A 13889-nucleotide genomic window follows, 5' to 3' on the forward strand; every position below is an offset into this window, starting at 1 on the left:
ATTTATCTTTTTGTTATTGAGTTGTAAGAGTTCTTTATATATTCCAAATACAAGATCCTTATCAGGCATATTCTTTGCAGATACCCTTGCCCATTTTCTGTGTTGTCTTTAGACTTTTTTGAAGATATCCCTTGAATCACAGAAGTTTCTCATTTTGATGAAGTGGTTTATATTTTTCTTTATTTGTTTGTACTTTTCATGTCATATCTAAGAATTCTTTACCAAATCCAAGATCATGGGCCTACCACTATGTTTTCTTCTAAGAGTTTTATGGTTTATAAGCGCTTACATTTTGGTCTTTGATCCATTTTGGGTTAATTTTTAGATATGGTATGAGATAAGGGCTTAACTTAATTCTTTTGCATACTGATATTTTATTATTAATAAATAAGTTCAGAAAATTAGTCACATTAACATTTCATGTTTGCATAGTGGCTTAATTACTGTCATAAGTATGTACTGAGTTTCCATGTAGCATATTAGAGGATATCTTTGTTGTTCATTCTGAGATTGTGATACTAGCTGAAATTTTAATTTCTAGAAGAAGTTAATGGAGGCTGCTCTAGAACCTGGAAAATAGTATAATAGAATTGGGAAAGGGTAGGAAATAATGTTGAGACTAACATGGGAAATGTCTGTGTGAGAAATTGAAATCAAAGCATACAAAATAAAAATGAAGTTTCAATTTGTCCTTTTAAAAATAAGAGGCTTAAAAATAGATAAAGGAAATGTTCAGACCAAATTTAATTAAGCCCAGTTAAGTTATTTCATAAACATAAATTGTGGAACCTTCTTTATTTCCCATTCAGTGGAAAGGGACCTCCCATGGCCCAATGTTTATAAGAGGAAATGAGTCAAACAAATGGTTAATAACATAAATATCATGGGCAGTTTTAGTGTACTTAAGGAATCACATTTCTTTTGGTTTTAGCCTAATGGTTCTATTGTACCTCACGAGACATACCTAAAACAGGATTATGGCTAATAATCTTTTGAATCTCCCCCATTTCAGTCTTGTAACTGAGTATGGTCCTACTAACGCTTGTCCATCTAATAAACTTCCAAAGAAGAAACCTGCCTGCAGGTATGACTTTTTTTTTTTTTTTTAGGTATGACATTTTGTTTGCGTTATCAGCAGTTTGTGCTCAGATTGGTATGATTCACATGTGCGTCCCAGATTTCATTTAGGTGAACTGGTGATGAGATTCCTCACAGGCCAGGATTAGAATAATTCTTCAGTGGTCTGCCGCTCTGTGGAAACCCCCCAGGCCTCTGCTGACACCGGACAAATCATTTACTCCCTCTGGGCTTTACTATTCTCTTCTGTCCACTAAGTAAATTGAGTTGGGTGATCATAAGGTCCACGTATAAAATCTCTGACTTTATGCATTTTATTTGCCGCCTGGGGTGGACTGGGTTCTCCAGTGTGCTAGATTTGGTTAAAACGAAAAACTTTTTCAGCTTCTTTATACTGGGCTTCTATTTGTTTTGGATTTGGGTGTGTTTATCAGTAAGATTTTTTAATTTTTCTTTATTTTATTTTATTTTTTTTGCATAGAACTATTATTGGAAAGCAAAATGATTACAGAAGATATGAAGTGAAAAACTTACCTAATTTAACTTTTGAATTTTCTTAAAGAGTTGAAAGTTGACAGGTTTACCATTTTCTAGATGGTTACAGATAAATGGAAACAGCTTGAATTTTTTTTTTTTTTTTTTTTACATTTTAAAATTCAATACTATATTCAGTTTTTTGGAAGAATTTCTCTTACTGGATTTTTGCAGTCAAGTTTTCAAACAATGTTTGCTATGAGATCACTTTGTGAATTTGTTTTCCTTTGACAAATGGTGACTTCCTGAATTTCCCCCTGTTCTAACCTCTCTTTAATAAAGGTTAAACTACTTCAGATACTTGCTTTAGATATATTTAATTCACGAGATATATGGCTTGACAGATTTTAATGCCCAATCTTGTGTAGCTTGTTGCTGTAATTTGGTGCTTTAAGAAAAGGAGTTTTTTTCCTTTTTCTTTCCTTTCTTCATCTTTTTCTTTTCCAAGGGTTGGCGGTCTGTGGACCTAGAGCCAGCTCTCCAGTGTGTGGAGGAGAGAGTGGGATTGTGTGAGATCCTCCACAGCGGGCAGAAGCTATTGTGTCTCTTCCCTTGAGGTATAGTCCTTCCAGTCTGCTGAACTGTCAGATCCACTGAGGGGTTGGTAAGCAGATTGGACAGTGACTCGAGGAAACAGTGGGGCAGGGGTAGGGAGTGTCACTATTTTAAGTAGCAACTATCAAAAGTAAAGTGTGTTCTCCAGGGGCTTAGTAGATAAAGCCGTGCACATTTCTGGGGTTCCCGGTCTGTGAGAATGGTGCAGAAGAGTACAGGACTGTTTTCTAAGAGGAAAAGGAGGATGAGTGAGAGGGTGAGGAGAGGTGAGTTGGGGCCATTGTAAGGCACTAAGAGAAGAGGGGCATGAATGTTACTTTGCGTTTCATGCGGTGGAACTTGCTTAATCCTAATGTTTTTTTAATCAGAAAGTCAGCCTTCAAGTTTTGCATTCACATATTTGTGTGTGTTTTTTCCTAGAAAGCTTGTTTTATTATTAGAATCTTTTACCCCGTTGTGATTTGATAATGGTGTCTTATGGGGAAAGGGGCAGAAGTTAACAGACTTACCTTGTATGTTATTATCGTTTGGACTTCCTGGGAAACAGAATCCTTGCTGCAAATCTTACATGACTGATTTCTGGACCCAAAGTGGGCTTGACAGTGGGCTGGAGCAGTAATAGCCCCCTACTGTCAGGAGAGGCCAGGGCAGACTTTTCCCAGCGAGCCGCCTGAGGAGTGGCTGTCCTGGCCTCTGGGACCCAGGGCACTCTCTGTGGCTCCCCTGACTATGGCAGCCAGGAAGGATCGGCTTGGTCAGAGGGTGACCTACAACAGGACAGGCGTGGCTCTGGGTGCCTGAGAAGTAAATTGAAAACATTGAAGCAGTGGTCTTCAGTGAATACCTTGTAAACACCTACCGCACGTGGTGAACAATTGCTCTTGTCTTTGTGGAGGGAAAAGATGTGGGCTTCTGCTTTTCAGGAGCTTATGTTTTGTCCCCATCTTTGGCAGAGTCACCAATGAAAATGGGTGTTCAGCTCTGTGACTCTCATTCATATAGGCCCTGAGTTGATCTTCTTAGGCCTCTGGAACACCTGACCCACGGCTTTCAAAGTCTTCCTTCTTCTTCAGAAGCGATGCATACATTGCTGATAACTAAATGTTCATCACCAGCCTATATAATAAAGAGCTAATATGTAAATGGTCGTCACGCTGTGATGCCGCCATGCTGTCATAATCCATTACCAGGAGGCTGCGTGCTGAGCGGGCGCGGGCGGGTGGGCGGGGCTGCGTGTGCACGGAGCCGCGGAGGTGGGTCTTGGTGTCATCCAATAGGGGTGGGGCTGGCCAGACACTTCTATTATAGAGAAAGAGCAAATAGCAATATTAAAATATTTCCTCTAATTAATTCCCTTTTAATGTGCACAAATTTCATGCATCGGGCCACTAGTTGTAAAATAAAACCTACAAGTAAACCAACAGAGGAAATTAAATTTCCCTAATCTCCCTACACGGGAGCTAACCACTGCAGTGCTTCTGAAAAAGGGAGATAAGTAGCCCCTGCCTCCCTCCTTTGGGCCTGTGAGTCTTCTGTCAGGAAGAGGATCCCCCCAGGGCCGTAGCCATGGGGTGGTCTTGCTGGTGAGGACAGCTCTTGGAGATAGAGGGATATTGATAGTAGGTTTGTTAGGGAAACCCCTCAGGAAGCGGCACTATTTGCCTGCTCTTAAATTCTTATCAGATTTTCAGTTACGTGCTCAGTAACAATACTTAAACTTGTAATATCTGGGTTAAATTGTTCTCTTCCTTTTTAAAAAGACAGCAGGTACAGATATATGCAAAGTTAATATGTGCATAGACAAATCATAATGTAATCTTATCTTTCTGCTTTATTTTTAGGGCAGTCCTGGGACTTGATAGAGAAGCAGTGAGAATAGGCTGGGGAGAGCAGTGAGTTGGGAGTCCACAGTGTTGACTGTCAGCCTGACTCGAATCACACCCTCTGAGCTAGAGAACAGTGTATTTAATTACTTTGAATCTCAGTTTCTCCATTGGTAAAACAAGGGACCGCATTAGGCAGTCTTTTAGTCCTACCATTGCAGCCTAAGGCCATACATCTCAATTTACTTTTGCCTTCTCTGGGACCAGTCTACTTTTCTGTGTTGTTCAAAGTTGAGGGGCTACTTTTCCGTTAGTAGATCATTTTCTGAGGTTCCGGCAGCCAGGAGTGAGCCAGTGAGAGGAAACGGCAGAGTACTCTCCAACTGGCCCAGCTGGGCTTTTACTAAAAAGGGCCATTTCTAGTCAGAGGATTTCAGAGTGTTAGAAAACTCAGTGGTGATATGGTTACGTTCTTCCTTAGACTGAAATTACAACCCAAATGCGCTTAATGATATACATATGTATTGTAATTTGTAAACATAACTCAAAACCCTGTATCTGAGTCAGGTCATTTGCGGCCGGCCATTCAGACTTCATTTCTATTTGACAAGGGTTTATTTTAAGATTGCTTTGTGGAACGGTTGTTTAACATTCGAGTGATCTATTAGTGTCAAGTCTTCAGCGAGAGCTGTTTTAAATGAGCCACACGTTAAGTAGAAAACCAAACAGAAATGTGGGTTTCCAGCCCAACTTAGCAAAATTAAGTGTAACTTAATGTTTTTCTTCTCACAGGTATTTATTCAGCCTGGGTTTTTTTCTTGAATATTCATTTAGGATAATAGTACCTGTGTAACTGAAATTATTTTAGTTACTTTTTCTGTTGTTGCTTAGCAAGAACTATGACTACTTAATAGGCTCAGAGAAGGACCTTTTACAGTAGCTAAGTTAATGGATTTTTGAAAGTGGACTGTTTCTTAGCAAAATCTCAAATATAGGAAGAATAACATCTGCTTCTATAGCTTTATTTCTAGGATGTTAAAAGAAATGTTCTATGGAAATAAGTTCTCAATAAGCCATTAACTACAGTATTTTTTTACAGGCTAAATATATATATCGTAACTCTATTTGGTTAACTTGTTGGAGATGGGGGTCAGTTGAATGGAAGCCAAAGATGATTTATTTAGGGAAATAGCTATACTGTGCTTTAGACCAAAGTTTTATACATCATTCTAAGCATTTTCCATTACTATTGTGGCTTCCTCTCTGCTTTCCTGGTGTCCAGATTGTCACAGTCATAACTAGGGTGTTCTTTCCTATCTAGCAGATGTAACCATTGTCAGTTTTGTAACTCGGGTTTTCAGCCCTCCCCTTTTATGTTGCAGATGCTCCATCCTGGCCTGTAGTGCATACGTGGCTCTGGCTTTGGGTGATAACCTTATGGCTTTGAATCACGCAGATAAACTTCTTCAGCAGCCCAAGCTGTCAGGATCCCTTAAGTAAGTGTGACTTGCCCTGTGTGTCCCTGCTTTGTTTTGTTGGGAGGTTTTCAGTTAGTTTGTGGTGCATATTGCTTTTTTTTTTTTTTTTTACTCCCCCATTGGAGTGAATATATATTATTAAGAGAAAACAACTGGTATATATTTCATGTTTAAGAGTGAAATTCTTTCACTTGTTGCATGCCCCTTCCTCCCTCCCCTCCCCTCCACCCCCAACCTCAGTTGGGGCAGGCTAGCTAGAGGAGGTGAGCCCTGAGCTGGCCCTTTTAAAGGCGGAGTTAGGTAATGGCTTGTGGAGCTGAGGTCCAGCTTTGAGCCCAGGAAGGCAAGGCCATCCGGGAGCAGTGGGCGTGCTCTGCCCAGACACTCTTTGGTAGGAACAGGGGAATCTTTGAGGGAGTAAGAATATTGACTGGATGAACGACAGTAGGACCAAACTGTGGAAGCTTTAAATCTATAAAAGTTTAGCTTTGTCTGTTTTGTTCTCGTGTAGAAAAAAAAATCATTAAGATTTTGAGCAAAGGTGTAATATGTCTGAGCTTGTTTTCATTTTGAAAAATGAATCAGGGCATCGAGGGGAAAATGGCTCAAGGTAAGAAAGAGACTGGAAGAAGCGGCTATGGCAAGCCAGGAGGATGTGCATCTGCTCTGGCACCAGTGGGCATAAAATAGATGATCAGAAAAGCAGAAACCTTTAGAATGGAAGTAGAGTCGATGCAACTGAAATCTGGTCTCAGTCTGGTCTGGCACTCTGGTGTGTTTTGGCTTTTCTGGCAGCAGAGACTGGAGCAATCTGGTTCTGAATCTTCACTCGATGGGCATTCCTCCTTGGCCTTGCCTCTCATTTTAGAGCCTCATTACCTTCCTATGTTAATGTTACTTTCTGTATAACTAGAACAGCATAAATTTGCCAATTTTGAGCTTTCTTAATTGATATGTGTAATTTGTCCCTACTTAGTTAATATAAAAATTATTGTATATTTTAAAAAGATTTTTTTTTAATTGTTTTTTAGGGAGAGAGAGAAACATTGATCAGCTGCCTCCTGCACGCCCCCAAACGGGGTTGGAGCCCGCAACCCCGGCACATTCCCTGACCAGGAATCAAACCTGCCACCTTCAGTTCATGGGATGACACCCAACCAAGTGAGCTATTATTGTATATTTTAAGATTGTTTTAGCCGTGACTGGCTTGGCTCAGTGAATAGAGCGTCGGCCTGCGGACTGAAGGGTCCCAGGTTTGATTCCAGTCAAGGGCATGTACATGGGTTGCGGGCACATCCCCAGTGGGAGGTGTGCAGGAGGCAGCTGACCAATGTTTCTCTCTCATCGATGTTTCTCTCTATCCTTCTCCCTTCCTCTCTGTGAAAAATCAATAAAGTATATTTAAAAAAAAAAAAAAAGATTGTTTTAAAGAGATACCATTTAAGTGACCCTTAATTATCCATTTATAAACTTAGATATCAGTTCCAGGACTTGAATATATGTAACATACCAACTCTTATACATTGGGTATTTTTGTGGTGATCTCCTTTTCAGTTTGAAATCCGTTTTTTTGTTTTTCTTCTTTTTAACTTTAGGTTTTTGGGTCATTTATATGCTGCAGAAGCCCTCATCTCTCTGGACAGAATATCTGATGCCATTACTCACTTGAACCCGGAGAATGTCACTGATGTCTCCTTAGGGATCTCTTCAAATGAGCAGGACCAAGGTTAATGAGGACACATTTGATCGGAAGTGGTCACCATTTCCACTTCCTTCCTGTTGTAACTCAGGATGTGTGGAAATTTAAGGGCACAGTTGTAAATGGAAGGAAGTTTTAGGTGGCTATCTACATTTTTAGCTGTACTGCCTTTGAAGTAATTGTTTGTTAAGTAGACCTAGGCGTTGGTTATCATGTGGTCTTAATTCTTACTTTTAAAAGGCTGATAGTGTTAGATCTATCGTTTTGAATCATGGCTAAGTTTTTTTGAAGGAGTGAGACTGGCATCCACTTCATTTAAGGTTATTTCTCAGGCACAGGGTGGTAGGTGGTGGTCGAGTTTTGGTGTCTTTTAATAGAACCTCTACTACAAGAGAAGTAAATACAATTGCTGGGACCTTGGATTTTCATTTCATAAAGAAAATTAGGCTCTTAGGATATATACTCTGTTGTCCTGCTTCCTGAGATTTATTTTCATGTCTTTGCAGGATCAGACAAAGGAGAAAATGAAGCAATGGAATCCTGTAAGTGAGAAGTTTTGTAAATACTTAAGTAGCCTGGCCTGCATCCCGAAGATTTAGACTCCAGCCTCCTGTCCTTCATTTGTCAGCCTGAGGGGCAGAGCTGTGCTTTGTTTGGAATGGCTCTTGGGCAGTGGATTGGGTTGCTCCCGGGCCCTTGGCCTGACCTCTTCACCAGTGTCTGTGCTCTTTTTCCCCAGCTGGGAAGCGGGCCCCTCAGTGCTACCCCAGTTCCGTCAACTCTGCCAGGACCGTGATGCTGTTTAACCTTGGCAGCGCCTACTGCCTGAGGAGCGAGTACGACAAAGCCCGCAAGTGTCTGCACCAGGTGAGGCAGAGAGGGCTGTGCAGGCCTCTTGTAAAGCAGCCGGCAAAGGTGTGGAGTGTGGGCTTCGTTGTTTTGTTTGAGGCTCCTGGGGAGTTGGTTAAACATTGGAATATTCTTTTCCAAGCTTAGAGATATTCGTGCAAGGTAAACATCTGAGCAGTATGGAAATGAACTTAGGACTTGATTAGGAAAGAAAGAAAATGAACCTAGGCACTTAATGGAGAGTTTTTTTCTGATGATTTTAATAATTTAAATTTCAAAAGATTGGAAACCAGCCCTGGATCAGGGCAATGTTTCTCACATCAACATTTCTCTCTCTCTCTCTCTCTCTCTCTCTCTCTCTCTCTCTCTCTCTCTCTCTTGCTCGCTCTCTCCTCCTCCTCCTCCTCCTCCTCCTCCTCCTCCTCCTCCTCCTCTCTCCTCTCTCCTCTCTCCTCTCTCCTCTCTCCTCTCTCCTCTCTCCTCTTTCCTCTCTCTCCTTCCTTTTTCCTCCCTCTCTCTCTCTCTCAAATCAATAAAGACATATCCTCAGGTGAGGATTTTAAAAAAAATATTGCAAACTATCTAAATATGGGCTTATTAAAAAGGGGAATTACAAAGTCAAAGGGTATACAGATGTTACGGTTTTTAATATGGAAAGTTTGTGCCAAGTGACATATTGACCAGCAGCACATGAGAGAGCCCACATCCCCAGATGTTGTCAGAGTAACTGAAATTGAACCTATTCTCAGGATATGGTGGCTTCGGGAGATTCCTTCCCGTGAAGGCCACTTGGTGTGTCCAGCAGTGTTGGGCTTACCATGCAGAAAATAACCAGGAGTGATGCTTAGTCAACTTAGTGGCATCTGGTCAGCATCTGTGATCCAGAATCAGAACAGCTAAGTGATGGACTATCCAGGGAAACACGTTCGATGTTATCTAGGAGTTGAGTACAGGAGTTAAATGGGTACGAGTTCCAACGTTTCACTGTTCTCAGTGGCAAGGCAAGGGTGGTTAAAAGCCCTCTGAAAGTGCTGGTGGACCCCGATGACAGCAGCTAACAGGGCTTTTGATCTAAAGTTACAGCGTGTACGGTCCAGCTCAGGTTCTCATGCAGCAGGTGGCCATGGCGGCTGCCACGCTGGGAGGCACACATGGCCTGCTTCGGGGTCTGACGGAGGTTTGTTTTGGTCCCTGGGTTTTTTAGGTTAATCCAGTTGCTGGACCTTTGTTAATTGGGAGGCCCACCCTGCCTGGGAGGGCAGAACAGTGATGTGAAGGGTTGGAAAGGGCTCCTGAGCATATGTTTCTGAGGTTGCCTGCCCACCCCTGACCGTTCTGAACAGTGAGTAAGCAAAACACCATTAAGTCTCATAATAGATAAAGCTGCAGACTGTGGTCAATGCGAAGAATAACAAATGACCAATGTTAGTGGCCCGTTGGAGGGAAAATGGAGAGTTTAATATTCACAAAATGCTGTAATGGTGAGCTTGCCTGTATAAAGATGGGCCTGGCCTGGCTGGTTTGGCTCAGTGGATAGAGTATCGACCTGCGGACTGAAGGGCCCCAGGTTCGATTCCAGTCAAGGGCACATGCCCGGGTTGCGGACTCAGTCCCCAGTGGGGGGCGTGCAGGATTCTCTCTCATCATTGGTGTTTCTCTCCCCCCCACCCCTTCCTCTCTGAAACCAATAAAATATATATATATATATATATATATATATATATATATATATATAAAAGATGGGCCCGGAAATATAAAGTCTCCTTTTCTGGACGGAGTTGTTCCCCCTCAGTAATGTAGTGGGAGGGACAGAGAGCTCCCTGCTTCACTCCCGAGGGACTCGGGAGCATGTGCTCTGGACAGGAATCCCCACTCGTCTGAGGTTCCTCCTAATGCTGCCAGGAACTGAACTTGGGCAAGTGTCTGGACCCAAGGACAGCTCCCGCAGTCACCCCTCGGCCGCGATGCCATTTCTCCCCATTCTCTGCCTGTCAGACACGGACCCTGCAAGGAGTAGGGCAGGCTTCCCTCGCCTGGAAGCTGTCCATCAAAAGAAACGCCTTTTCTCTCCGTATTCCCAGTACATTCCCTTTCCTCTCTCCCTGGCATTTAGGTAAATTGGTTAGTGTGATTGTCAGTTATTTACATGCCTGTTTATTATCTGGTCAGTAAATATTTGTAGAAGTACACTTTCTGGTTAGGGTAAGGGAAGAAGCAAAGCAGTCTGGGAGCACGAGCACCTGAAACTGGATGGGGAGATATGAGTCCGTGCTAAGTGTCAGAAAGGCTGCAGCCCAGAGAGGCCAGGGCGGAGGAAATAAACCTGTGACCTCAGCATCTTTGTCCAGAGCAGTCCAGGTTTCCTTTTCCAAGGACCAGGGCAGAGAGAGCTGCTGGCTGGTAATGGATCTTGGATCTGGGGAAGGACAGCATTTGCCTGAGCAAAGAAATTATTTTGACTAAATCGCAGTTTAGTCCTTAAGAATGGAGACATGATAGGCATAGTGGTATGCTATTTTCTGTATCGCTGGCCTATTTTTTTTTTTAATCCTCACCCATGGGTACTTCTTCCATTGGTTTTTAGAGAGAGTAGAAGGGAGGGAGAGGGGGAGAGAGAGAAATGTGGACATGTGAGAGACACATCAATTCGCGCCTCCTTCAAGCTCCTGAGGGGGGATGGGCAGGGGAGATTGAACCTGCTTCCAGGGTATGTGCCCTTTACCTGGAATGGAACCCAAGACCCTTCAGCCTAAGGGCCAGTGCTCTAACCACTGAGAAACCGGCCAGGCCTATATCGCCAGCTTTTAAGATTGAATTCCTGTTGCTAACATTGGGAACTTGCAGGTTACGTAGGAAGATGAATGGGCATGCAGATTTTACTCAAGTGCCAGTGTATGTGTGGTGAAAAGCTGGTGAGTGGAGTCAGGAGGGCCTAACTCTCAAATGAATTTAGCCTGGAGATAGAAGAACCCAGACAAGTGAAAGCCAAGGGGGCAGAAAGGCTTTCCCCTCTGAAGACCTTATTATGGATTAGGCAAGGGAAAATAAATATTTAACTAAAAATTACATGTCTGGTTTCGTTGGTAGGGATCAAGACAAAGGCATCTGAGAGCCATCAGAGCAGAACTATAGTGGTCCCTGGGAGGTCATGTGGGAATGAGCTTCAATAAGTTTGCTAACTTGTCATTGGTAGGCTGACATCCTTTTTGTTTGTTTGTTTGTTTGTTTGTTTTGGCATTACTTGGCATTTGCATCTTAAGCTGCTGGTTTCACGAGTGACTTTTTTGTTTTGAGCACAGGCAGCTTCAATGATCCATCCTAAAGAGATACCCCCTGAAGCCATCCTACTAGCAGTCTACCTTGAACTGCAGAATGGTAAGGAATGCTTTCCTCCTCTTCTTACTGGGGTTTGCTTTTTTCTCTTTGAAATTAGAACTTAGCCTTCCTTGAAGATATTACCCATCAGGGTCTTCTAAACAAAAATGTAGCTAGGCAATTTTTGGTATTTTGCAGACTGTTCCTTCTTGCAAGTTAAGTGTATTTCCTTTTATCTGTGAAAATGTGAAATAGCATAACTTCTGACACTTAATTATAATTTAATCCCTACTGATTAATCTTTCTCTTAGGCAGCCAAATGACTCTAATTGAGATCATGAGTCAGAATGCCAGTGGCTCTGAGTTGTACATCTGAGTACTTTGAAGACAGATATCATTAATGAGTTTTGCAGTAAACCGGTTTTTGCTAAGAATTATTTAGACCAGTGATGGCGAACCTTGTGAGCTCAGTGTGTCAGCATTTTGAAAAACCCTAACTTAACTCTGGTGCCGTGTCACATATAGAAATTTTTTGATATTTGCAACCACAGTAAAACAAAGACTTATATTTTTGATATTTATTTTATCTACTTAAATGCCATTTAACAAAGAAAAATCAACCAAAAAAATGAGTTCGCGTGTCATAGGTTCGCCATCCCTGGTTTAGACAGTCCTAAATACCGCTTACACTTCTGCGGTATAGATAACCTCAAGGATATGGCTCCCTGCAAGAAACCTATGGGTCCCACGTAAGAGATAACATAAGTAGAAAAGATATGTGAATGGGAGAAATTAGAAGAGAGAGAAATAGAGTTGAAAGTCAGACCTTCTTGTGGATCATGGGAATCCTTACAAGGTTCCCTTCTTTATAGCTGAAGAAGGGGCGTTAGGTGCCTGGCACTAATCATGGCCTCCTGAAAGGCACGATTAGGGTCAGTGCATGGTTCTAGATCCCTTCTGTGCCTTCTGCCTGTAGACAAGTTTTCAGCCTGAGCTATACCTGAGCATGACTGCGGAGCTTAAAAAAAAATCCCATTGCCCAGGTCACACACGTCCCTGTGGGGCTGGGACGGAGGCATGATGTGATTCCAGGGTGTAGCAGAGGGGCCGACCCCTGCTCTTCCAGAACATCTCAACCCCCTCGCAGATTCCAGTGGCTTGCTTTAGATGTGGTGGTATTGTTGTATGCTCTTTTTATTTTTTTAATGGGAAGTGTTTTTTAGGTAATACCCAGCTGGCCTTACAGATCATCAAAAGGAATCAGCTGCTCCCTACAGTGAAAACTCTCTCTGAAATGAGAAAGAAGCCAGTGTTTCAGCCCGTCCACCCGATCCAGCCCATCCAAATGCCAGCGTTCACTGTACAGAGAAAGTGATATTTTGCTCTTGGAAAACTGTTACCTGAGACCCAGGGGAGTACTTATGGGCCTTTTTAGTTGTATCACAGCAAAATGAATAAAAGACAGATGGTGAAGGGTGCTAGTTTTGGACATACAATTTGAAACGATTCTAACCCCTGATTCTATTTTTTGTTTTGCCGGAAGCTCACTTAAAATTAAGGATTCACAAATTAATTTTCATCTGTTTTTCTTTAATCTTTGCTAGACTATTAATTTGGAGCCATTATGTAATGTATCTGTGTCATAGGTAATTAAATCATGGTCTTACCAGAACGGCCTCATATAACAGATTTTGTCTTTCTTGCAACTGTTCAGAGTATGTTAGCATCTGAGATTTATTTAGTATTAAAGTTTGTAAAATCGAGAGAACCACCTCAGCAGTAGATGAGTAGCCCTTCAGAAGCTGACCCGGAGGCATAGGGGAGGAGAAGTTCATGTGTTTTACTACGCCTAGTTATGAATAAAAGGACCAACAATGCAGAATAAAACCCAGAGGGCCAGTTAAATTGGCCAAAAGAAGAGATTACTGATTTGATAGGAATCAATTTGCTAAAAATCACAAGTGAAGACAACAAGGTTCAGGGCTCTGGTCCCGTGTCACCTCCATCCCCTTGGGCAGAGGCACTGATTCTGGAGTCTGTTAGCAAGTTGTTCAAGCTTTGTTGCTAACCCCTTTGCAGATGCAGACAAAAATTTACAAGCTCCTTTCCCGAAGACAGGTACGTGTTGCAGGATCAACGTGGCCAAAATTTGTGCATAGGGTTAATATACTAACTTGAAGTAGAAAAAAAAAAAAGCAGATGTAATACAGACTTGCTTTAGAAAAATGGATGACCTCCCAGTTAAAATCAAATGGGTAGATTCATCAAAGCTAGTCATTTAGGAGTACTCTTGCTATCTGCATCTCTCCAGTTCCCAGATTTGGAACAGTGTATCACACTAGCTAGCTCCATGCAGGTCCCTGGGTTTCACAGCTAGAAAAGTGAGTGTTTGCATAGCCCAAGATTTATCCAGAACTTTATCTGAATTAGATACTAGCTGAAATCCAACAGAGCCTAGGGCTGTATCCCAGAACTGAGTATTTGTAGTGTATTAGACATTGCCTGCAGATCACTCAGACGCAGGGATGGATGTGCACATGGTCTTGCTCTTTTGTCAGA

At 42.2% G+C, this 13889-nt stretch overlaps 1 protein-coding gene across 11 annotated transcripts in view; it reads left to right on the forward strand.

Annotated features, from left to right (window-relative positions):
• Nucleotides 1–13015, forward strand: part of CNOT10 (CCR4-NOT transcription complex subunit 10) — a 52119-nt gene extending 39104 nt beyond the window's left edge. For 3 of the 11 annotated variants that reach the window (XM_036332855.1, XM_036332856.1, XM_036332864.1), the window contains 6 exons: nucleotides 5351–5485; nucleotides 7063–7193; nucleotides 7673–7708; nucleotides 7906–8081; nucleotides 11315–11390; nucleotides 12554–13015. In XM_036332855.1, coding sequence (XP_036188748.1) covers nucleotides 5351–5485; nucleotides 7063–7193; nucleotides 7673–7708; nucleotides 7906–8081; nucleotides 11315–11390; nucleotides 12554–12705 — 706 coding nt within the window. In that variant the 3' untranslated portion in view covers nucleotides 12706–13015. The remainder of the gene's footprint in view (nucleotides 1–5350; nucleotides 5486–7062; nucleotides 7194–7672; nucleotides 7709–7905; nucleotides 8082–11314; nucleotides 11391–12553) is intronic. The other 8 variants (XM_036332857.1, XM_036332858.1, XM_036332861.1 and 5 more) reach the window with 4 other exon arrangements.
• The last annotated feature ends 874 nt before the right edge of the window (nucleotides 13016–13889 follow it).

This window comes from Myotis myotis, unplaced genomic scaffold, assembly GCF_014108235.1.
Source record: "Myotis myotis isolate mMyoMyo1 unplaced genomic scaffold, mMyoMyo1.p scaffold_m19_p_13, whole genome shotgun sequence".
In the NCBI taxonomy this organism is placed as follows: Eukaryota; Metazoa; Chordata; class Mammalia; order Chiroptera; family Vespertilionidae; genus Myotis; species Myotis myotis.